This window comes from Anguilla anguilla, chromosome 6, assembly GCF_013347855.1.
Source record: "Anguilla anguilla isolate fAngAng1 chromosome 6, fAngAng1.pri, whole genome shotgun sequence".
Taxonomy (NCBI): Eukaryota; Metazoa; Chordata; class Actinopteri; order Anguilliformes; family Anguillidae; genus Anguilla; species Anguilla anguilla.
In genome coordinates this window covers 43,318,378-43,342,064 of record NC_049206.1, presented here as the reverse complement: position 1 = coordinate 43,342,064, position 23,687 = coordinate 43,318,378, and the positions used below count along the sequence as shown (strand labels likewise).

The following is a 23,687-nucleotide window of genomic DNA, read 5'->3' as shown; positions in this document are numbered from 1 at the left end:
GTTCAAGGAGTTTTACACCTTTCGCAAAGTATCTGGTGTTGCACCTAAATTCATAGTAGTGTATGAGTATGGCTGTACTAACAAATAAATTCCATGTTGTAGGCCTACTCATTGTTCCTATAAGAAATTACTTCATTCATTAACTTATTGTCATGCAAATTATAAGCAGTTATTCATGAATGAACCAGTAATGAGCCATTGATGAATTGTTCAATAAGCCACATTCCGTAGCTCCTAAATCTGTCTTGTTCTCAATTTGTTTATGTATGGGAAATATATCTATTGAAACAGTATTTGTATAAGTAACTATTAATGTTCATTTGTCACTGTGTGAAGCAAAGACATAGCTATACAACGTATGAATTGTATCCACACAATTGAGCTTATCAATACACTGTCAGTGATGATTTGAAACCATTTTACTCTGTTACATTTTGAACAGCAGAACAGCAGAACAGGGGGGGGGGGGGGGTATGGTGGTAGTATACAATTGCACCAAAATACAAAATTGTAGGTCTAATAATAAAATGAACTAGCTAACTAACTAAATCATTTTACTAGCACCATTAACAAATGCAGCAACTTAGCATTCACCTAGCCCACTACACCAACATTACCACTTGCAAACTTTTTTGATGGGCTGCAACTGAACAAGACTGGGTTCAAAGCCTATGGCAAAACATTGAAATACATTGACCTTGGACGCAAGCCCAACAATACCACCTACAGTACATACCAGTTAGTCCGAGGAAGTATACACCCGCAAAATACAACAAACAACTTGGATGAATTCAACCCCCCACTCCCCTGCAGCCCCTCACCCCAATGATATATCTCCCCCCACTGCCACACAAAGCCAGAAGAATCCCCACCATAATCAGATGATCTGTGGTGATATTAGAGAAAGATAACACGTAATAACACATAATCACAAAACAACACAGACACACATGCTATTTTCAATCTCATAAACATGCACACACACACATTTACACGCACATGCACACATCCTCACACACATATACACACAAGATGTCCAGCAATTACCTAATGTGCTCCTATATGACATTAATCTATATATAATTTTTTTACATAATGGTTGCACAAATTTATACTCCAGCACGTTTGGTCCTGAGACCACAGACCTGATTTTTTAGAGATTAAGAATGTTGATATTTGCATCCTTTTAGAAACATGGTGTCGAAATATGATACAGTTACCCAGTGTCCCTCAGGCTGTGGAGAAATAATACTGAGTGCAGTGCACCATGGCAGAGAATGGTGTATTGCACTCAGGAATGGTAATTTGGCAGTCAGGTTCAGAGATTATCTTTAATTTATCACATCAGAGCAAGTGCCACATTTGGCTAAAAATTGACAAAATTCCTCCATCAGAGTCACCATACTCATATGAAGAATTTTTCAGTTCCCTACACACAAGTATGCCATTTTCAAGCGCATGGTAAAATACTTCTGTGTGCAGAATTTAATGCCCTGACTGGTTTAGAAACTTACTGCATCGATGAGGCAGAAAATGAGCATATATCTGGACAAGCATCCCTGTCCCTCTCACCCACATCAATGAGGAACAACTCTGACAAAAGAGTTAATGGGAATGGGAAGGAGCTAATGCATCTCTCCAGGTTCGATATCTATAAAATGGCAGGATCAGAGGGGACCGATTGTGATGATTCACCTACTGTTCTGCTCTTGGGTCCAGTGTTGACAACTCTCGGTGTCACATCAACATTTTCTGAAAGAAACATGTGTGAAACCAAAAGTAATAAATATCTAAAAAGGCATTAACCTTCTGAGCACACATTAAATCAAGCTCAAAAGATTCCCTTCACTTCAAAGCCCTATAAGCCCATGAGCTTGAAGCTGAGAAGAGTGCTCTTAGTCAGTTGATGGTGAAGCTTACTAACCAAGGACCCCTCGGCATTGCTTCAGACAAACACAACAGAACGAAACAAATTATCATTAAGTCAAATGAACTATAACAAAATCCCAAAGAAGACTTAATTCCTATTTGACCCTGGACAGAAATGTGAATTGGCTGAGTTTCTCTACCTTGTCAGAGATAAGGAGCAGAGACAAACCCTGATTAAACCACCTGCTCAGTGACCACCAGTAGGTTATAGAAAGAGGAAGACATAAAAACCTACCCAGAGAGGAGTGTGTTTGTGGTCACTGCATTACAGGGGAGGTAGAAACAGAAATGCACATTCTCCTCCATTGAATGAATGCGTTAATTTCCTCACTTAACCCTAAAGAAAAATTCTAAATGATCACGGGTGACGGAATAACTTCCCCTTTGTGGCAACATATGTCATGGCTTGTCACAGAGGAAGGGAGTCTGTGTAACTGTAAATACCTGTAAAATGTTAAATCTCACTCACTTACATCTCACTATTGTAATCAATCAAATGTTAAACCTTATTCTATCTTGTCTTTGGCAATATTGTTTCATTACTTCCATGACAATAAAGCTCTTTGAATTGAACGTTTTTGATTTTGAACTGAGTATTTATTATTATAAATGCATCAAATGAACTATGATTGACACGTTTTGTTTGTCTCATTTAGCAGTACACATTTGAATATCCTCAGACAGATTAGCAGTTTGAAGCGTACAATATACCGATAACAAAAATGATGACCACTTCGTTTACAGACTAAACGAATGTAAATGAGCGTGTGTGCTTGTCCGCGCGCTTGCGCGCGTACAGTTGCGTGTCTGATTTTTCGTGGGTGTTTGTGGAAGTACTTCTGGAGCGATTATTGGCCAGTACCAAGTCCAGCGGATCATCTCAAATTGCGAGCAGTTCCGTTGTCACCTGGGATTTCTTCATGATAGCATCTAATTTGTTCTTCACGGTTGCCTCCATCTGAGTTCTCCCTAGTTTTTACGCTTTTGAGAAACATAAGCCTTCAATCTATCTAAGTGCTTGGCTTGTTCCCTAAACAAATCAAATGTTTTACCCTATTACTATATCAATTACTATATTATAAACAATCATCTTTGCATTTGTGCAGCCATCGCATCCATTTGAATGCCACGGAACCAACGCACGAGAGAAGTAAATGCATGAATCCGGTTGCGAAGCTCCGGTTACGTCTCGGATATATTCTGTGGCTGTTTTACCATTGATATTTTATAATCTCCTCGTCGTTCCTGTACAAAGCTGGAAGATGGGCTGCGCAATATCAGGATTGGGTTTGGTAGCAAAAACACAGGGAGACATAAGAGATGAGGACGTTGCGGTGACAAAACTAAGCCAGGAACAAATTGAAATGATCAAAGAGTCTTGGAAAGTTATCCAAGAAGATATCGCCAAAGTTGGAATAATAATGTTTGTCAGGTAGGTGCCTGTTATTTGCTATTGCGATCATGTTATGTATGATAAAAGGTGTATAAACTTGAGACATTGGCGAAGGGAAATCTGAGTACTTGTTTTCCAATTATCATAATTATTAATATTGTTGTTGTTGTTGCTGTTGTTGTTGTTAATAATAATAAGAATAATAATAATAATAATAATAATAATAATAATACACTTAAATACAACATATTCCGTTCTCACCAATTAGAGCACGTGCCATATGGCAACTGATATATAGGGAACTGGGATTGCAACTCAAAGACTGTGGGTTTGATTCCCATCTGGGGCACTGTTTCTTTGGCCAAGGCTCATAACCTGTATTGACTCTGTAAAATAAATCAGCCTAGATAAAATAATCTACTACATGCCGAAATGTAATTATGTTCGATGTGTAATTAATATTCTATAGGCTATTTGCTACTAGCGGACCTTTGGTGAAGGAATATTAGTTGTATTTTCACCTGCTGTATGCGATGTGTTATTTAGTATTTCTGGCAATTTACTCTGTTTAAAACCATGTCAAAAGTAGCTTGTACGGCTACGCAACAGGTCTTTGTGACAACGTGTGTGCGCGGGCTCTACGATAGAGACATTACACCAGCTAACATACACAAATACCACGCACACACACATAGTTGTATTCCGTACATTGTTTGTTGTTTGTTCTACCTGTGCTTTGGCGATATGTATATGTACGTCACGCCAATAAAGCTTATTTGAATTTGAATTTGAGAGAGAGAGAGAGAGAGATATTTGGGTAAGGACTGACCAAGGTAAAACCGGTTCATGAATTACTGTGAATTATACTGTGTAGTCGATAACAGTTAAGTGTACTTTACTGCAGGACCGCCTAGTCTGCTTTTTCAATAGATCATTTCAAAACAAATGACAAATGCATAAGTATGGTAAACAACACCTTGACTGTACGGTCAGCAGAATCTTGATGAAAAAGAACGTAGAGGACAGCGAAAGATGTAAGTCCATCGGAGCAGATAATGAGATTTTAAGAGCAATTTTTTGGGGGACGGTTCGTGCAGTAGTTCAGGTCCATAACATGCCGGAAGCAAGCATACAAGGAGCTGTGACTCGTATATCATGGATGGTACACACTCAACCTGGAAGGTCCGGAGCCCAGATGGCTCCACGCGTTGCCCGCGATAAATGTGTTTCCCACAATACGTTTGTTGACCTTGATGTTCTTTGAATTGAGCGTATATGCACCCGACTAGTCAACGTGTCCTGCACGGGCTACCGACAGGCACTTCTGGAACTAGAATCTAATATCAATTAGCATGTCACTTTAATTATTAAAGTAGTGTAATAGTAATGATGTAAATACAAGCTGTATATAAAACCTGCATGGACCATTTATATTTGTGGTTTTCCACAAGAAATCTAATAATCCAATCCACATTGAAAATGCTGCTTCGCTTTTGACATAATGACTCGATCTGGAATAGTTGGATTAGTTATCTGTATCTGGCCATGGGTTCTAAAAACATTTTTCAGCCATGCTTTCTGGACATATGGCCGGCTTTCTTCATCCCCGATGACACGCTTCACCACTGTTGTCCTCGTTCCTGCCAAAATGAGGACAACAGCTGTCTGAACACCTTCTATAGGAGATCATCATTGCTCTTTGACATCAGATACACAGGGGAAGGAAGGCTCAATCTGAAAAGGATGGTCTGCACTTCTGAGGGGAGCCCTAGGGTGCAACCAGATAACATCCAGGAGATCATTGGGAGTAGCAAAGTGAGTCTGCTGCGAGAAATGGGCAGTGCAGCACCACCTCTCTACTACGGGATTCCAGCTGAAATATGTTGATGTACATGAGGCTGTGCAGTCATTTAGAACCAGATTATAAGGGGGAAAACTAATGTCATTAACAATCATGTATCATTAACATTACATTTAAGAATTTAGTGCTCGTTATTTGACCTTGACCATCTTGACCCAAGGTGTACAGTAATTCCAGTGTGCTTCACTTCTGAATTATTTATTTATGAATTCACTATCCCTGGCAAAGAGAGTATCTTTGGCAATGGCTCAAAAGTTAAGGGATGTCATGGAGTGCAATAGTATATTCAATGTTCTTGTTATAGATTATGACATTATATTAGCATTATATTACAACTTAAGGGCTTCTATCCAAGCAAAAGACATTTCAGCATGAAGACTGGACTATGTGAGTTGAGTTGCAGTTTGAGCTGATGAGCTCAAACTGCAAATGAGCTGATTTCATATTCTGTCTCTGATTCTGGATGGTGAAAATGTTTTGTGTTGGTTCTGTTGAAACAACAAGTGCAGTCACCTCATTGGTGGTAGCCACCGTGGGGGCTGTTAGCCAAGAAGTGGGTGTTAGTATGTGGGGTGAACACTGTGTTCAGCTCTGTCTCTGATTCTGCAAGGTTGTCTGTTCTATTCTATTCTGGTAAAGCCTTGCAACAAGGCTTTTATTTACAAGGTCACTGATCACCGACACAGTATAACATAGATGGCTTGTTTTTTTAAACCAACAAGCCATTTCTATGAAACATGTCCAGTTGTGGCAGGGTTATGTAGCCTACCTGCTGCATCTGTGTATATGGGGAAAAATGTTGACCCCTTATACTATATATATATATATATATATATATATATATATATATATACCAGGATAGATATTTTTCATCATGAGATAACGGCAATCACTCAGAATAACTCTGTATTGATTTACAGTGACCCTTCTCTCTAAGTGGACAAGTGGACCCAACCCATGCCACCAGACCCCCTTGCTGTAGGGGTCAAGCATACCTTTCTCTTTGTGTATGCCACACATGGACTCTCCCACTTGTCAAGAAGGAAGACTCATATGACCATATAAAAATGTTCACATCTCTGTTGACACACATCACATCACATCACAGTGCCTGTGGTTTTTGCACCACTGAACTCTCAAATGTGCATTCATCTTTGTAATGAGGGGTTTATGCACTGCATATAATATAATATCCCTATACTATAATATCCCTCTCTATGTAGTTGTCGACGGACTGCTCTTGCTGACACAGTCTGATCATGTCCTGCATTGACATTCTCTGTCACCTGAGGAAGAGTTGCTCTTCTGTTTTTCCTTACATATCGCACTCATACATGAGCATCACAGTCATCGAGTGTGCGCTTTCGACCACAATTTCCGACTTGTCTTTACCATCGATCTAAATGCAGATGGTATTTGAGTCACTGTTCCTACTGAAAGAACAAGCTAGTTGAGCAGTTTTTGTGACTGAAGCTCCTGCCACCGTGCCCCAATAATGAATCCTCTTTCAAAGTCACTTAGATCTTTTACTCTTGCCATCTTGACCCAAAATTGAGGCCAACTGGGTCTGCTCAGCATTTTTAAACATGCCACAGAGCATGATAAGATGTTAATTGCATAATTGTATCATGCAGCACACCTGTATGGAATCATCTGCATTCATTATGTTTCTCCACTCATTTATTCAGGTTTTGCCTTGAATTTGCCACCCGTCTCTATATGACCAAAAGTATCTGGACAATCCTTTGTTCTGGGGCTCTTTTTCATGATTTGGGCTAGGCTGTATAGTTCTAATGAAGACAAATATTAACGCTACAGCATACAATGATATTCTAGATGATTTTGTGCTTCCCCAAAAGTTTGGGGAAGGCCCTTTCCTGTTTCAGCATGACAATTCCCCCAGGCACACAGCAAGGTCCATATAGAAATCATTTTGTTGAGAACAGTGTGGAAGAACATAACTGACCTGCACAGAGTCCTGATCTCAACCCCACTCAAGACCTTTGGGATCAATTGGAAAGCCAACTGCGAGCCAGGCCTAATCGCCCAATCAGTGCCCACCTCACTAATGCTCTTCCGTCTGAGCGGAAGCAAATCTCTGCAGCAATGTTTCAGCATAAAGCCTTCCCAGAAGAGTGGGGGTTATTATAGCAGCAAAGGGTGGACCAACTCCATATTAATGCCCACAATTTTTGATGAGATGTTAGATGTCAGGTGTCCACATATTTTTGGCAATGTAGTGTGTGTGCATATATATATGCACACACACACATATATATATATATATATAAATATATATATATACACATATATAAAGGCATAGTCAACCATAAGAACCACATGTTCAATTTGATTTATTTTGGGTCTCTTCAGGTGCAAGTAAGAAAGTTGGTTAGAAGCTGGGTAGCTCTAAGTCGAATGACTTGGCCAGTCAAGAATTCTTCAGTTTTTTCAGATCATTGTACACATCTATAAGTAAGCTTGATTTGGAGTAGAGAGCCAAATCAAGAAAAAATATATGTCTTTGTCAGAAACATTACGGAGCTCCGTAGTTAGAATAAAACACAGTATTTATACTTTTCATGCTGCCGGCCATATAATGAAAACAATTTTGATGCTATCCATGAGAGGCATAATAAATGTTTTGTTGACCCCCTTCCAAAAAGTACTGGTTCACAGCCTTAAAAATATTCAAATGCAAAGTGAGGTCATGGGAGAGCGAATGTTTTTGTTTGTCGTCCTGAGAGGAACCAACAGGACCATTGAGAAGGGATGAAATTTATGAATTTATTAGTGCTGTCTAAAGAGCTCACAGTCCCTCTTTGTCTTGGCCACAGATTGTTTGAGACCCATCCAGAATGCAAAGACGTGTTCTTCCTGTTCAGAGATGTGGAGGACCTGGAGAGGCTGCGAACCAGCAAAGAGCTGCGAGCCCATGGACTGAGGTGGGTCATGCCCCTTGAGGGGTGGGAGAGGCAGGGTTGGTAGGGTTTCCATAATCACGTGATGCCGCCACAAATGTCAGTTTTCACCTCTGAATCTCAGAATCTTACGGTATTCCAACCTTATAATGGTATATTGTATTTGAGTGCAACACAGTGTCAATTCGCATATCTGAGGCCTCTGGCCCTTCAAATATTAAGATGTGTGTCTTTCTACGCAATCTGTCGAGGACATATCATGTTCACAGTACCACTGCGTCAAGCACTTACCCTAGGTTTCAGTGGAGAAACTTGGATGGCCATAAGATGTGTCACCAATTAATTACAAAATACTGAGCAAGCTAAGCAATTAAAGGTGTGAACTGAAGAAAAACCCATTCTGCAGGGCCAAGCCTGGTTGTCACAGATTTAAATCCAATGCAAATGCAACTGTTTTTGACTAGCGTGTTGTCCTGAAATTGAGGAGCTTCCAGCATCTAGCTGCCACACATTCGTACCTGTACTCAGGCGTCACTCGACCCACATCTGAAGTGCTCTCACCATACTGTTTGGCTCCCAAGAGTGGGAGTTCTGAAAGACATGGAGTGGGCTGTAGAAAAAGTGCAAAAAGGGCTGGTGAAACTAATTAAGCCACAAGAGAGAACCCTCTTAATAAAAAGGCGTGGCCAACGAGGGCGAGGCCATTGAGACGGGCAGGAAAACCGACAGCTCATCGTCGTGCTGCTCTTTATAGAGGTCAAGGGCCACTCAAACTCAGCACAACTCGATAAGACCATCATGACTGAATATTTTCAGCCAGTCGTGAGCCAACAACAATGGGGATTGAGTCCCTGGGTGCTTGAGAATAACCAAAAACATCCGCAAGCAGCATTAACATGTGTTAGACTGTTCATCCTCTGATTCTAATTTTCTCCTCACCAGCTTCTAAGAGCAATCATGCTGACTGTTGGGGGGGGGGGGGGCGGTGGATGTGTAATGTGGGTTCCAGTTGTTTTCAGAACACTATGTCATGCCCACAGGGTGATGTCTTTCATTGAGAAGAGTGTGGCCAGGTTGGACCAGCTGGAGAGGCTGGATCAACTGGCCCTGGACCTGGGCAGGGGCCACTACCGCTACAATGCCCCACCAAAGTACTACGGGGTTAGTGCCCATGCATGGCCTTCTATTGATTTACTAGGCTACAGGATTACATATCCCACGGTCAGGGAATAATCAGTGAGGGTTGGATCCTTTGTACTATAAAATCCAATCAAAAAAGCATTTCACATCATAATGCAGAGGATACATTTTTGACTGAGACGAGAAGAGGCTGACCATGAAATGGTGGCATCCTATAGTGAGCTTCATATTCTTATCATTTAAAGTTCAGTTCCTTCCATTCTTCAAACTTCCGTTCTTGACATCTGTAATGATTTTCTGGTTCATTATCTGTGTTGGTAATGGACAACATCCACTGATACATATGTAGCTATAACAATGCAAATAGAACTGGAACATTTTTGTTTTAAACTGGCACATCCTATTTCCAGTTTAAAACAGCATAACAGCAGAATGAACACTTGACCTGATATATTTGCTCAGTATGTCAAACATCTCTTATAGCTTGCCGATTGGCTGAACGAGCAGCCACCAATGCATTATGCCACAACAGGCTCTAAAAGATGGAAAGGTCAGCAGCGGAGCTAATATGAAGAGCAATTGTTCAGATTTAAAACAGAAAATGTATAGCCACAATAGCTTTCCATTTTTTGATTTTTTAAAAGCTTATGAATAAGTTCATGAATAATGTTTTAAGTAAGGGTTTGTGAGGCTTTTTCTAAGTATGATTATCAGTGAGACATTTGTTGATGCTTAATTTAGAGTCAGAGCCTATAAATTAATGGTCACTACTGAATGGAATATTTCCTTGAAACAATTTATGGTTAAAACTATAAATATGATGCCTGTTTTTATAGTATGTGGGGGTGGAGTTTATTCGTGCTGTCCAGCCAATTCTGAAGGAGAAGTGGACTGACGAGCTGGAGGAGGCCTGGAAGGTACAGAATTTCTCACAGTGACCTGTGTCATTACCATTTACAGTAATGCAAATTACCATTGACTGTAAATTACCATTGACTGTAATGTCATTGCCTGCATTCAAGTCCTCTTCAGAGCTGACATAAAAGTCAGTTTGTAAACTGTATTTTATTAGTATCAGTAGGAATTTATCGATATTCAATCTTCTTTTGTATTGTTAATATGCTTTGGATGCCTACGTAAGCATCACAATTCCAGACCATGAAACTACAAAACTCAATTTTATTGCATGATAAAACTGAATCATAGCTTGTACACTATGGTAAATGAAACCAACCTATTTTAACATTTAGAGTCTTGAAAAATCAGCAATGTATGTAGCACAGTGTACACTTGCATTACAATACCAATCTAATCAATTTCATATTCAGGCTAATCCAGTCTTTTCAAATCTTTCTTCCATACATCATTGCTAATACATTTTGTTTTCCATTTTTGACCACAGTGTATTTTGACCCACTGGCAAGGAAACACTGACCTCCTGTGGATAAGGAGTGAAATAATTAGTTCCACCATTCTTTCAAAATCCACCTCACATTAGAAAACACTGTGCTTTGTTTTTTATTGACAGGAAACATTTAAATACACCTAAAATGACAATTTAATGAAATTAAAACATACTATACAGAACATAAAAACCAAACAAATTGTACTTTTTGAAGTTATGATGGGGTTACACACAAGTGAAATTGATGCATTGCAAGCCACATATGAGGCTCTGTACTGGCAAACAGTGCTCGTGCCAACAAACAAGAGCTTAGCATTCATCCAATATCCATCTTAGCGAACAGATTACTTTTACATCAGCTGTCCCAGTGACCACTTGAGACTTGGTACCATGGCAACTGCCATTTGGAGTACATCGATTTACACACATATGGGAAGGTGAACCTGTTCAAGAGGACCACAGCTGTGGGGAAGGCCTGCCATCTTACAATTTAGAGCTGCCACTTATCAAATGCATCTGACACTCAAACAGAGAATGTAGCTTAAGCCAAGTAAAGAATCTCACATCTTTTTTCCATCAAGCAGGAGCTTGAATGTGAACAAATTTCCTGCTTCAGGCAGCAACTGATTCAGGCAAAAAAAAAATCTTTTTTTTTCACAATTTACTTGCACCAGTGATTTTCTTTTCAGTGATTGAGAGACAGCCCCGAAGGAGAAGTCTGTCTGTCTTTAAACGGGCTATGTGCAATATTTTAATGAGCTATCCACATGGGACAGCAAGAGAACTGCACCCTCTTGCCTATGATCTATTATAAAAAAAACTGCCACTCCACTCCAATCCACAACCCGTGGTTGCCTTTCCATCCCCAAAAGGGTCTCTGTTCTTGATCTTGTTTCTTCACTACTCTGGTCCCAGTGGTTGAATAAGCTCCACTGAATAGTTCAATTCAGTAGCCTCATTTCTACAATCGCACTAACACCAGGCAACTTTGGCAGAGCTTGAGTGTTAGGACAGCGAGTGCATAGCCCATTTAGGGGGCCCCTATGACCCGATTATTTTAGAAATATTGCTGTGACCCAACGATGCGCGTCAGTATCTGCAAATCGCACTTTTGTTGTAAAAATCTAGCTCACAGGCTCTAACCACAGCAATCACGCAGCAGGTTAGGCTAACAAAACACAGTTAGGCTAACAAAAACACGTGAATACATTTACAGATAGGTAGTGGTTTTAGTTTGCCCTTTGATGTTTGTACTCATTCAACGAAAACACATACCATTTTGATTACTTATTGCCTGCTTTCAAGTCAGGACAGGTTTGACTTGTATTGCTTACTCACAGACGTTAATAAGCAATGAAACAGCGTGGCATGTGGGGATAGACTTGGCACGTGGCACGGGATAGACTTGCTGGAATTTTCACTATATGTGTTAATCTGCACAAGGTTACTGTTACACATGTAGCCTAGTGAATCAGATTTGCTTGGTTTGATAACAAATTAACAAAATGGACATTTAAATCATGATTAAATGTCAATTTCTTGCTCATTTACTCTAGAAAATATTTAGCCAAGCACTATGAAATATTACTTCTAACAGCTTTGACATGTCAGTAGTCATTAGCCGTTTCAATTACCCTACATTGATAACTTTATTCGGGTATAATTTAAAACACGCAGTCCATGTTACATCCAAACCACCAAGTCAGGGCTTATGTCTCAAAGACATTTTATTGGGGTAAGGCTCCTAAAACGTACTTTAATTGCGTATTATTTATAACCAATAGGATAACCAATTAAGAATCAGTTATATATTATTTGTCAACGTTGTTGTTCAAGGTGTGTATTGGTCTTTATTGTTCAATCACAAAAAACAGATTGTCTGTCTTCAGAGGCATTAGCACTTTTTACAGAAGTGATATTAATTTAGTAATAATTTAGTAATAATGATTTCCTGAATCAAGGGGATAACTCCTCCCTGTGATGTGCACACATTAAATATCACCCCAGCCACATGCAGTCTCAGCTTCTTAATTCATGCTGAAGCAGTGTTTGATCATTTTCTTCTCCTTTGCCAGGCCCTGTTTTTGTATGTCACTAGGATAATGAAGAAGGGCTACTGGGAGGAGGAGAGGAACCAACACAACAACTATGTGGAGCCAAGCAAAGACAAACCAGAGAAGAAACACACCCGTCTTTAAGACCCTCCACTAGTCTTTACTAACCCACTGTGGCTTCTGAAATTGCCTGGCTTCTCTGCAGTTTTCACCAACATTCAAACCTATTGGAACCAATCAACATGCTGAGTTATAGCCCTCTCAATTGCAGACATACCCAAAGACTGTGTGACCAATGGTTAAGCAGAGACACATGTTACTAAGCTGTGTAAATAGGTCGCAAATTACTTTCTATTCATTCTTTGCACGTTGCAACATCTCTATTGCATTCAGCACAGCCAGTACTTTTTCTTTTCTACCTGCTTTTCTCATGCTTAACTCTTACTAAAGTCATTAGATTGAACACTTCTTGAAGAGTTGGGTAAGACTCTAAGAGCACTGGTGATGGAAGAATTAGATGTCATGATGCCAAAATGGGCGGGGCTGTCATATAATTTTGCCAATTGCAATTGGTCACAGTTGCCCCACCCTCACAAACAATCAGCCCCATTAAAGGTCTTCTCTTCCGTTGGCCTTCTCACAGTATATCTGCAGTGAGAAGTACTTGGCTAATCGGAGTCGGCATCAGTGTGCCAGAAAGACTGTGATTATGACATCATAAATGGGATGGGCTTGGTTGGTGTAATTATATGTTTGTCTACTGAAGGTAGTTTGTGTCCTTGGAAAAGGACATCATACCAGGTAGGATAGTGAAGAACATAAATACCTTTTTTCTGTCATTTTTCTGATTTTCTGTCATGTGTGATGGTCCAGCATGACAGCAAGCCCTGCATTTTAAATGCCAAAGCCCATTTTCTGGATAAATTATGGTTTTTCTAGAATAACTTGGCCAACACCCCACAACAGTGACCAACAGGCGGGAAATGTTAATGTTATAAGTGTTAAAGATATTCCATGATTTTTCCCAAGAAATCCACCATAGATACCTATAACAGGGCTTGCCTGTTTTCTATGAACTGTACACATTAACGTACACATATTCAGCATGTACAATCTACGTCTGTCAGAGATCATGTAAGCGCTCTCTGAGCTAAATGCTCACTGTACCTGTGTCTGTTGCATTCGTTTAGAAATCTCCTCCAAATGTTGAAAGTCAGCTAATAGAAGCATAGCCCTTATGTACATTCTTTGACTAATTAGCCTATTTTTCAGTTGGGATCCAATATGACTGTGGTATTGTCAGAACAATGGTAGAAATGGATGCATACATTGATGCACACATACCATTATTTTTTGGTGCCCTGCTTGTAAACTTGTAAATGTTTAAAATGTATAATAAACATCGTTATTGAAAACATGTAAATATCACCCAAATACAAACTGTGACAAGGACTCTCCTCATTGTTAGTACAAACAATTTCAACATTCACACATGTGTACCCTGCATATCCTAAGACGAAAGTTCACTTCAGAAGTCCTGATCGAGTAGGTACTGTGATTTAATCAGGACTGAAGACCAGGCTCATTGTGAATGAGACTGAAAATGTGTGGAAACTTCTGGGGAATTCAAGCCGTTATCCAACCACTGTCCAGTCAATAGATGTGAATACTCCGCTGTCATTGTGGGCTGCATTTCTAATGATACTCTGGTCATGCATGCTAGTGCTAGAAATCTGGCAAACCAACTTTAATATTATTACCATTTAGTCCATAGCAATTTAGGCTTTCTTATAGAGATATTTTACAGTACAAATTTAAATTCTCACCTCTGGGTAAGTATAAAAATATTTGTAATGCTCCCTATATTTCTGTGCACAGCCTAATACCAACTCTGATATCGCTAGCTATGAAGTATTTTAGCTGCATATGCTCACATTTTAGCGATTGCACCTAAACACCGACAGCAACTTTTTCTTATACAGCAGTCTGGAGGACTGAAACACCCTGGGAAGATAACATTTAAGCCAATGATCAATTTCCATTAAACATCATTCTGTGTTGAATGAACGTACTGCAATACTGTATTTTGACAGCAGATGGAACTAAAATTAAAGCTGCTGTATCAGTTTCACACTGTATGAACTATTTTCCCACAATGACTGAAATTTGTTCTGAACCATATTTTCTCCCGCTTTAAGAGGCACAATCATATACATTGCTCAGTAACAACACATCACAGTATATTACATACTGATTTTTTCTTTCTGTACCTGGATCTGTTGATGCATTTACCTATGTTTGACCATCACCTTGTTTTTTTTTGTTTGTTTTTTTTTTTGCTTTTTGAGGAACCCAGTGAGAAATGCACTGCATATTAATTTTGCAGTGAATTTTAATTATATTTATTTAAATTAGATTTTTATTAAAAGCCTTCCCAGAAAAGTGGAAGTTGTTATAGCAGCAAAGGTTGGACCAATGTATTGCTATCTTTAATTTCAGACGTTTCTTGTGCAAAACAATGAACCATTGACAAGGGCAACTACAAGAAAAAAATACTCATTGTGATTATTTCAAATTTATCAGACAATATTCCAGTTTTACTGTACATACATTTTATAATTTTCTATCTCTTCAAAATTGAAGACATACAGAAATAACATACTGAGTGCAGAACTGCTAAATATGTAACGATTGGTCAGGTCTGAAGGTCTGAACACTCCACTGAAAAGTATATATCTAAATGTTATAGAACAACATTAAACACAGCTACATGTTATATAATTCTTCCTTTTTTATGTCTACAAGGCACATACGGAGACATGATATAAACACAGAGTATAAATGAGATAAGACTGATACAATAAAAAACCTTGCATTTAGTTGATAGTTCTCATGTCCTGTCCTTAAGACTATGTAACGTTATTTGGGGATGGGGGTGTTAAGTATTTAAGTAAAATGGAAAAGCTGGATAAAAGATGGTATTTCCTTCCTTCCTCTCAGTAAAAAATAACTTGTCTTTGTTTGAGGTCAGTAAGTTGACATGAAAAATGGTCGGGTGGACGGATAATTGTTAGAACGACAAAACTATGTCTTACACAACTTTTTTTATAGGCAGTATTGCCAGAGTATACACATACAGTTGTTGATATTGAAAGCACAACTGAGCATTTCATAAATGTGCAGGATGCCACCAGCATATGTTCGCCCACAACTGCTGCTTTGGACGGGCATTACATACTCAAAGAGAAAAAAAAAATCATAAACATTCAGTATGCACACTGAAAATAGAATTAGTTGAAACCGCTGGCTAATCATTGTTAAGAGTGTTGAGACTGAGGCACAGAATTTGTTCAAGAGACAAGCAAACGATTATACTTTAATATACTAAAATTATACTTTTTAAAAAGTTTAGGAATTTCTCATTTCGTAAGAATGAGGGAAAAGGCAACACCTGCTTAAATAATTACTCCAAGTTCAATGCAACAGAAATGATGCAGATGTATGGACTCGACATACACACACACACTAAAGGATGCCTTTCACCTAGCATCATTGCCATTACAGAGATATTTACACAGAGTTGCACGCAGATTTGCTATTTTTTTTATTTTTTTTTATACATGAAAATAAATCAAGAATTTAGAAGAAATTATAATTTATATCACACTTGGAAATTTCACAAAAAAATTACAATGTACATTCATGTGATTTCATTTTAGTATCATTTCTAGATACAGTGAGAACAGTGCAACAATATGACATTAGAATTAATTAAATTGCTGACAAGCCAAAAACTATCAAAGGCCTGGAAAGATGCTAAGTAAGCTTGTATGTTTGTGCGCTGCCAACAACTCCATGAATCAACCATGGATTGTTAAGATCATAACAAATGCCCACGTGAGCCCATCTTTTGAGTCCAAAATTGCATATTTTAAGTTTTCCACTCTCAGCAGAAAACCAAGCTTTACTGAAATCCAATGATGCTTACATTCAAAATACCCTGAATACCCGATTTATACCTTTATTTATGTAATTTACGTACAGTATATCTGAATGTACATACACACTCTACAAAAATACATACACATGTATAATACATACATTCATAGTGAAATGTCCAGTGTTAACTTGACTGTAATAGTGCACAAATAGATGGTTGATTGGAGTCCAGACCATATGTACTCCATAACAGTTCATTGAACACTGAAAATATAACTATATATATACATATATATATATATATATATATATATATATATATATATAAAGCGAGAGAGAATTGATAGTGTGTAAATCTAAAGAACTGACTTCTTTGTAGAACTATTAAACACCTTATTTACATCACCTGAAGTGATATTATATCCACTGAAGGCTTAAGTTAAGAGTTGAGCCAGGGCAGAAACCAGCAGACCCTTTTGCTGCACTATATTGGGCCCTAGAGCAGGGGTGGCCAACTCCGGTCCTGGGGAGCCGCAGGGTCTGCGGGTTTTTGTTTTGACCTTAAATACAACAACCACTTACACAAAATAAACCAGGTGAGGTGAGTTAACTATGTAATCAACTGCTTTAATTGATCAATTAAGTGCCGAGTAAAAACAAAAGCCAGCAGACCCTGCGGCTCTCCAGGACCTGGGTTGGCCACCCCTGCCCTAGAGCATGCACCAGGACTTGACGAAAACAAGAACTTAGAGCAAGGGACCGTGGGGTTATGGTAATGGATAGCTGCAGGGTGTGGTGGCTTTTTTTTTCCACTTCATTATCAACAACCAGCTGAGAACCAAGGAACCAGGGGAGGTTAGTTCACAGTATGCTCAACTTGGGGATCGCTGTCTTAGATGGACCCAGTAAGCACCTCGGTGACCCCATGGTGGAACTTACGGATGTGGCGGTAAAGGTCGCCGGACTGGGTGAAGCGGCGCTCGCACAAGCTGCAGGCGTGAGGCTTCTGGCGGGTGTGGACCACGGCGTGCCGAGTCAGGTTGTGGGAGTACTGGAAACCCTTGCCGCAGCGAGCGCAGGTGTAGGGCTTCTCGCCCGAATGGGTGCGCTCGTGCCGCTTGAGGGTGTACAGGCAGGAGAAGGTCTTGCCGCACTGCTGGCAGGTGGGCTTGACCACCCCGCCCACCAGGGGGGCCAGCTTGGCGGGCGCCCTGCCCCTCTCCTGGAAGTGGGTCTCCAGGTGCAGCTGCAGAAGGCGGGGGTTTGGAAAGGGGCGGCTGCAGAGGGGGCAGGTGCAAAGCCCATGCAGGTAGGAGCGACGCCTCCCCGGCGGGGGGGCCGTCCCGCTGGATGCAGAGATGTTGCCGTTCTCCTCCTCCTCCTCCTCCTCTTCCTCGCTTCCCTCCATCAGGGCTCCGCCTCCCTTTGTCAGTGCTTCGCCCCTGTCCGCATTCCCGTCCTCCCTTCCTTCTTCCCTTTCCCATTCCTGCTGTCGTACCTCAGGTGTTTGGGCGGGGCTCCTGGTGCTGGTCCTGAGATGCTGTCTTTGTCTGTCCGGCAGCACACCATCCACCAGCTTTGACTGCACACCCTGACCATGCGCACTTTTAAGCACCGTGTCCGGTTGCCCCTTACCCAGCTGTCCCAGGACAGGGGCAAGGGAGGGGCCCCAGGGACCTTTGCCCGGTGGAGGCTTGCAAGACAAATCCAAAGCTCTGTCCTCATCGCCCGCAACCCGGGTCCACGGCGATGGTGATGTTGCGTGGCCAGTCTGGCCACTAACAATAGCTCCCATTTCCCCACCAACCCTGGGGTGAGACTTGGGCACCAGTTCACAAGCCGGGCTCATAAAGGCCAATGACCCGGTGATGTGGCCGTTTGCCTTCCGCGTACTCTGTACAGACTCTTTATGGTCAAAAGCAGCTGGCCTGACTTGCTTATGGTTGGTTTCTGATTCAACCATCAGGGATGTCCTCGTCTGATGCTGCGGCCTGCGCTTGTGGTGCAGCTCAGTGTCGGGACTCCCCCTGTCCTTGGCGCTCAGCGCAATCCTTTCATTGACCTTCTTCTGCAGTGAAAGCAGCTCCATGGCGTCCAGCTTGCCGGTGCACTCCGTCACAATGTCGTACATGTAAAGATAACTGGCAGCCGCCATTACATCCTCCACCAGCAGCCCTGGGGTCTCCAGCTTTCCCTGGTACATGAACTCCAACAACAGGCTGAACGCAGGGGCTGTCACTATGTCACTGTTCAGATACACAACGTCCTGTCTGTCTGTCTGCTCCTTATATAAGAGGTGGAAGTATATGCTGCAGGAGGCGAGCACTGCCCTGTGTGCTCGGAACTTTGCCTCTCCGACAACAACGGTGCTGTCGCAAAGAAATCCTTGGCAACGCTGCTGTTGCAGACGCTGGAGCAACTGTCGGCTGTGATTCGGGAACTCCATTCTTCTGTCATAACCTGACCAGAAACAGGAAAAACTGGATTGGCATAATGAACAAACAAAAGCCAAGCAGCGTTCTCGGAAATAAAGGTACAGTGGAGGTATATTTTTGTTCTTTAAAGAACAAATTTCACAAATGCATCCAAAAAATACAACCATATTCTATCTGGGTATTAATAAGTACCAAATGAATTAAGTACCAAAGTACCAAATTAATTATGTATTGCTGGCTAGGGGTACGATTTTATCTACTAATCGGGCACCACCCCAGTGACGAGCACTTCAACCTTTCTAGGAACTTTATTTCTGAGAGAGCTCTGCGTGCTTTGGCAACGCGCACGTATAGTACTAACAACAATACAAAAATACAGTATACGTGACCTTTTTAATAAAACATACAGTTAAAATATTTAAAATATTGCCTGAATATGAAGATGTTTCATCATCATTTTAAAATTCACTTAAATTAATAAAAAGCATTTTAAAACGTTGATTGCAATGTACGAATGGACTTAACGCGAACACTAAATCAAATCAATATAAATGTTTTTTAAATTCCCAACAATCAGTGTTTGATGTTCAGTTAGCAGACTACAAAAATGATTCGTATAAATAATACGCTTCCCCCAAAATACCAAGGAGCACGCCTAACTTCGTTTTTTTAAAACAAGAACGCAAGTTTTGTTCTAGGTTCCGCAAGATCTTAGTTGGCAAACCCCAAAACGTGTGCCATGCATCAGGTCAATGTTCAAATATAGCGAGTCTACACTAGAGTAGCAGGTAGCCACCGGGTTTTTACCTTTCCTACCTGAGAGACACAGCAGTCCGATTCGTTGATTGTTACTTTTCGTGCTTCCCTTGGAGACCATAAACTGTGTGAAGGCGACCACAGACAACTGAACGACCAGCTCCCCCCTGGTTTTGTTTACTCTTCCTCCTTGTGTTCCAGTACATTTGCCTGCACACAGAAACCAAGCTGATCCACGACACCAGCAACAGCACGGTGAAAGGAGAAGGGGTAAACTGGAGTGATCTGTTTGCCAAATTCTAAATGCAATCTAGGAAGTCAGTCGGCGTGACATCACCGTCATATAAACGCTACTGTACGTCCAGCTGCGCTCCCTCGTGACGAATGTAACTCTGATCAGCAAACAAGCAGCCTCTTCCTCTTAAGTTTCTCGAAATACACGAAATACAACCCTGCAGCCGACCGCATTGAACACACTACTTTGTTATACCATGGCTCCAGTTTACTGTATTTTGAAAAAGCCAGAACTGTTGCATTATATGTTCAATTAGTTAATTCATTACTCTCCACATTCAACAAACTAGTGAATTACCGTTTTGACTGTGTGCGTGGAAAACTGAATTAAGATTGTGGTAACCGATTGGACCGCGAGAAAACTTTTTAAACCAACAGTCAAACTGGCGCAAGAAATAGTTGCTGGATCAGCGGATCTCTTCATAACGTATAGACCTGCTCACGCAAGTCAAGGAGAGTTCAGTTCATTTATATAGTTTATGGCTAAACGGTATTTCTACCTTTTATCACAGACAACCAGATGTTTGGTTCTCCTGTCGTCTCATGTTACAAATCGCGGTCACGTTCTACCCGGCGGCTGGCAGCGTCTGTCAAGCAGGCTTTTAATAGACCAGTCTCGCGATAGCAAGTATGCTACCACAGTAGACGCAAGCTACTAAATTGCTAAATTAGCAGCGGTCAATTAATGTTGGTCATTGTCATGCTGAAACAGGAAAGGGCCTTCACCAAACTGTTGGGGAAACACAGAATCGTCTATAATGTGATTGTATGCTGAAACATTGAGATTCGCCTTCACTGAAACTAAAAGGGCTTAGCCATAACCATGAAAACAGCCCCAATCCAAGAGGTTTCCAGATGCTTTTGGTCACATAGTGTATTTCCATATAGAGCATCCATAACGTAATGGTCTTTTATTGTTAAAATAGTAATTACGAGATAACCTAGTGTTTTTCGTTTATTTGTACTGTACATAAGCAAGATCGAGAATCCGATTTAAAAAAAAATAATAATAAATAAATAATAATAATAATAATAATAATAAAGGATTTCATGGGCTCTCTGACGTCGTTCTGTGGTCTAAAATTGACTTTTTGTGGACTGTGGATTATAGACCCCACAATTAGGCTATGGTAATTATTTTTGATGTTGAATCTGGGAGACTTGGATTCTATTTGTATTGTGTTGTGATATATAAATATTTTGCATTGTGGACCTGCAGTATTCAGAATTTTTTATATGTATTTTGTGTTTTGATTTAAATACAACAAATATGTATGGTAAAATGTTTTCATACATTGTTTGGTGAACTATCTTATTTATACACACATCTTGAGGTTGTTTACCTTTAAGGTTAACTGATTCAATGATATGGGTGTGTGTGTCTGACAAGACTGGATGTTTTATTATGTACTGACACAGTTTGGCATTCCATTGTAAGACCAGATGAGGCCCCAGTGACAGCCAAAATGTCTGTTTTTGTGTCTTAAATATTTTCTAATAAAGAGGGGTGGGTAGAGCAGAGTGTTGCTGGTCCTACTTTTACTATTTGTACTGCACAAGTATGAATAGCATATTGGCCTATTGACTCAAATGCTATCATAGCAAGACCACCATTTAATTCTATTTGAATTCTAAAGGTTATACAGTGGGCTGATCTGTATTTATTTGTATTGTAATCACGATCATGATAAGTCCGTCAAATTTGATTTCATATCGCACTATTACCAAAGTAAATGCCACAGAGGAAAATTTGCATCAAGGAGGAATGAGGTTTGCGGTCCAGAGCAGTTTATTCATTATAGCCTTGGAAGGGCATTGTGCTGAAATTACACCTCTGGGTCATTCACTGTCAGGTATGGGTGGAAAAAGATAAAATATAAAGATAAAGATAAAAAGTCCCTTCCTGTTCCTATGCAGGTGTGGACATACAGCATCCCCTTGCCTTTTCTATCTTACCGGGAAACTCCCTCTATTTGACTCATTTGCATATGGTAGGGGTCCATTTTTGTTCTCTAAGGCATAAAGTTTCGTCATTGGGTCATATTTATTCATTGGAATACTAATCTACAGTAAAATGTTATTTCTTAAGACACATTTTTCCCTCACCCTTCCCCATATATTTATTGTAGGGACATCTGGGTGAATAATTGCTGTTCTACTGAAGTTTACAAAACAAAAAGGTGCTATATATGTCTTTATCTTTGGCTAAATCATTTTTTAGTGCAGTCCTTTCAACATAACCAGGCCAGGAAACCATGGAAAAGCCAGCCCAATGGTGAGGTGTTAAACTGATAGCAGAGCTGTGTTTTTCTAAGTGTCACAGACTGGCTAGCCTCTGCAATACCCTGCACTCAGGAAGACAGAATAGAGAATTGCACAAACCACTTCTCTAAAGAAACCCTTCTCTTTTTTCTATATTTTGAATCGCCAGTCATATTCTGCCACATCTCTTCATCACTCAGTCTGCTAGCTGATTGAGTACAGTTGGTGCTCGCATTTTTAAGCATGTTCTACAAACACTAGATTCAATGCATATCTTAACCAAATTCATATTCCTTTATCAGTAAATATTGGGTCTAGCATTTTAATAAGGTTAAGTACATGACTTTATAAAGTACCTAAGGAGACTGCAGTTTTTCAGGAGCATTGCTCAATTAATACATACAGTAATCTCTACAATATTTGGACATATTTCTTGATTTGGATCTACATTCCAAAATTTTTCATTTGTAATCAAACAATTCACATGTGGTTAAAGTGCATATTTTCAGCTTTAATTGAAGGGTCTTTCATACATTTTGGTTTCACCATGTAGAAATTACAGCACTTTTATACCATAGTCCCCAAATTTCAGGGCACTGTAATATTTGGGACAAATGGATTCTTCAAATCCAAATAAACATGAGTTTAATATGCTGAAGAAAAAACTTAATGCAACTAACCCCCTAAACAAGCAGGAGCTGAAGGTGGCTGCAGTAAAGGCCTGGCAGGGCTTCACCATAGAAGATACTCGGCACCTGGTGATGTCTATGGGTCACAGACGTCAAGCAGTCATTGCATGCAATGGCTATAGGGAAAAGTCCTAAACATGTCTACCAACATTTGCAGAACATTAATATGTCCCAAACATTATGGTGCCCTGAAATGTATATATAAAAAGTGTTGTCATGTCTACATTACATTACATTACATTACAGGCATTTGGCAGACGCTCTTATCCAGAGCGACGTACAACAAAGTGTATAACCATAACCAGGAACAAGTATGACGAAACCCCTAGAGAGAAGTACCGGTCCAAGTACAGGGAACAACCGCATAGTTCAACTTGGACCCTGATGGTTAAACTGATTAACACTAACAACGAGAACGGAAACAACGCAATCTATGGAAAAATAAAACTAAATAAAAATACAAGTAGTCGTTAAGACAGGCGCATCAACTAAGTAACCTATGAAACAGCTGCCTAGTTACAACCCTAAGTTTAGTCATTTACAGGGGGGAAGGGAGGGATGGAGAGAGGTGCAGCCTGAAGAGGTGGGTCTTCAGTCGTCGTTTGAAAT

The 23,687-nt window shown here is 40.2% G+C and overlaps 2 protein-coding genes across 4 annotated transcripts; one reads left to right on the top strand and one right to left on the bottom strand.

The window, feature by feature from the left end:
- The first annotated feature begins 2,726 nt into the window (after positions 1 to 2,726).
- LOC118229347 (neuroglobin-like) lies at positions 2,727 to 15,091 on the top strand. Its single transcript, XM_035421243.1, has 5 exons — positions 2,727 to 3,361; positions 8,021 to 8,128; positions 9,145 to 9,265; positions 10,081 to 10,161; positions 12,725 to 15,091. The coding sequence occupies exons 1-5, from the start codon at positions 3,084 to 3,086 to the stop codon at positions 12,845 to 12,847; spliced, it is 711 nt and encodes a 236-aa protein (XP_035277134.1). The 5' UTR covers positions 2,727 to 3,083; the 3' UTR covers positions 12,848 to 15,091.
- A 2,186-nt stretch (positions 15,092 to 17,277) lies between these two features.
- LOC118229340 (zinc finger and BTB domain-containing protein 42-like) lies at positions 17,278 to 20,708 on the bottom strand. Of its 3 annotated transcripts, none has more exons than XM_035421232.1 (3): positions 20,628 to 20,708; positions 19,885 to 20,043; positions 17,278 to 19,102 (listed from the first exon to the last, which is right to left on the bottom strand). In XM_035421232.1, the coding sequence occupies exons 2-3, from the start codon at positions 19,952 to 19,954 to the stop codon at positions 17,535 to 17,537; spliced, it is 1,638 nt and encodes a 545-aa protein (XP_035277123.1). In that variant the 5' UTR covers positions 19,955 to 20,043; positions 20,628 to 20,708; the 3' UTR covers positions 17,278 to 17,534. The 3 variants fall into 3 exon arrangements, with proteins under 3 accessions (XP_035277123.1, XP_035277124.1, XP_035277125.1); XM_035421233.1 differs by lacking the exon at positions 20,628 to 20,708 and adding an exon at positions 20,426 to 20,571; XM_035421234.1 differs by lacking the exon at positions 20,628 to 20,708 and having other exon boundaries at positions 19,894 to 20,303.
- Positions 20,709 to 23,687: the final 2,979 nt, after the last annotated feature.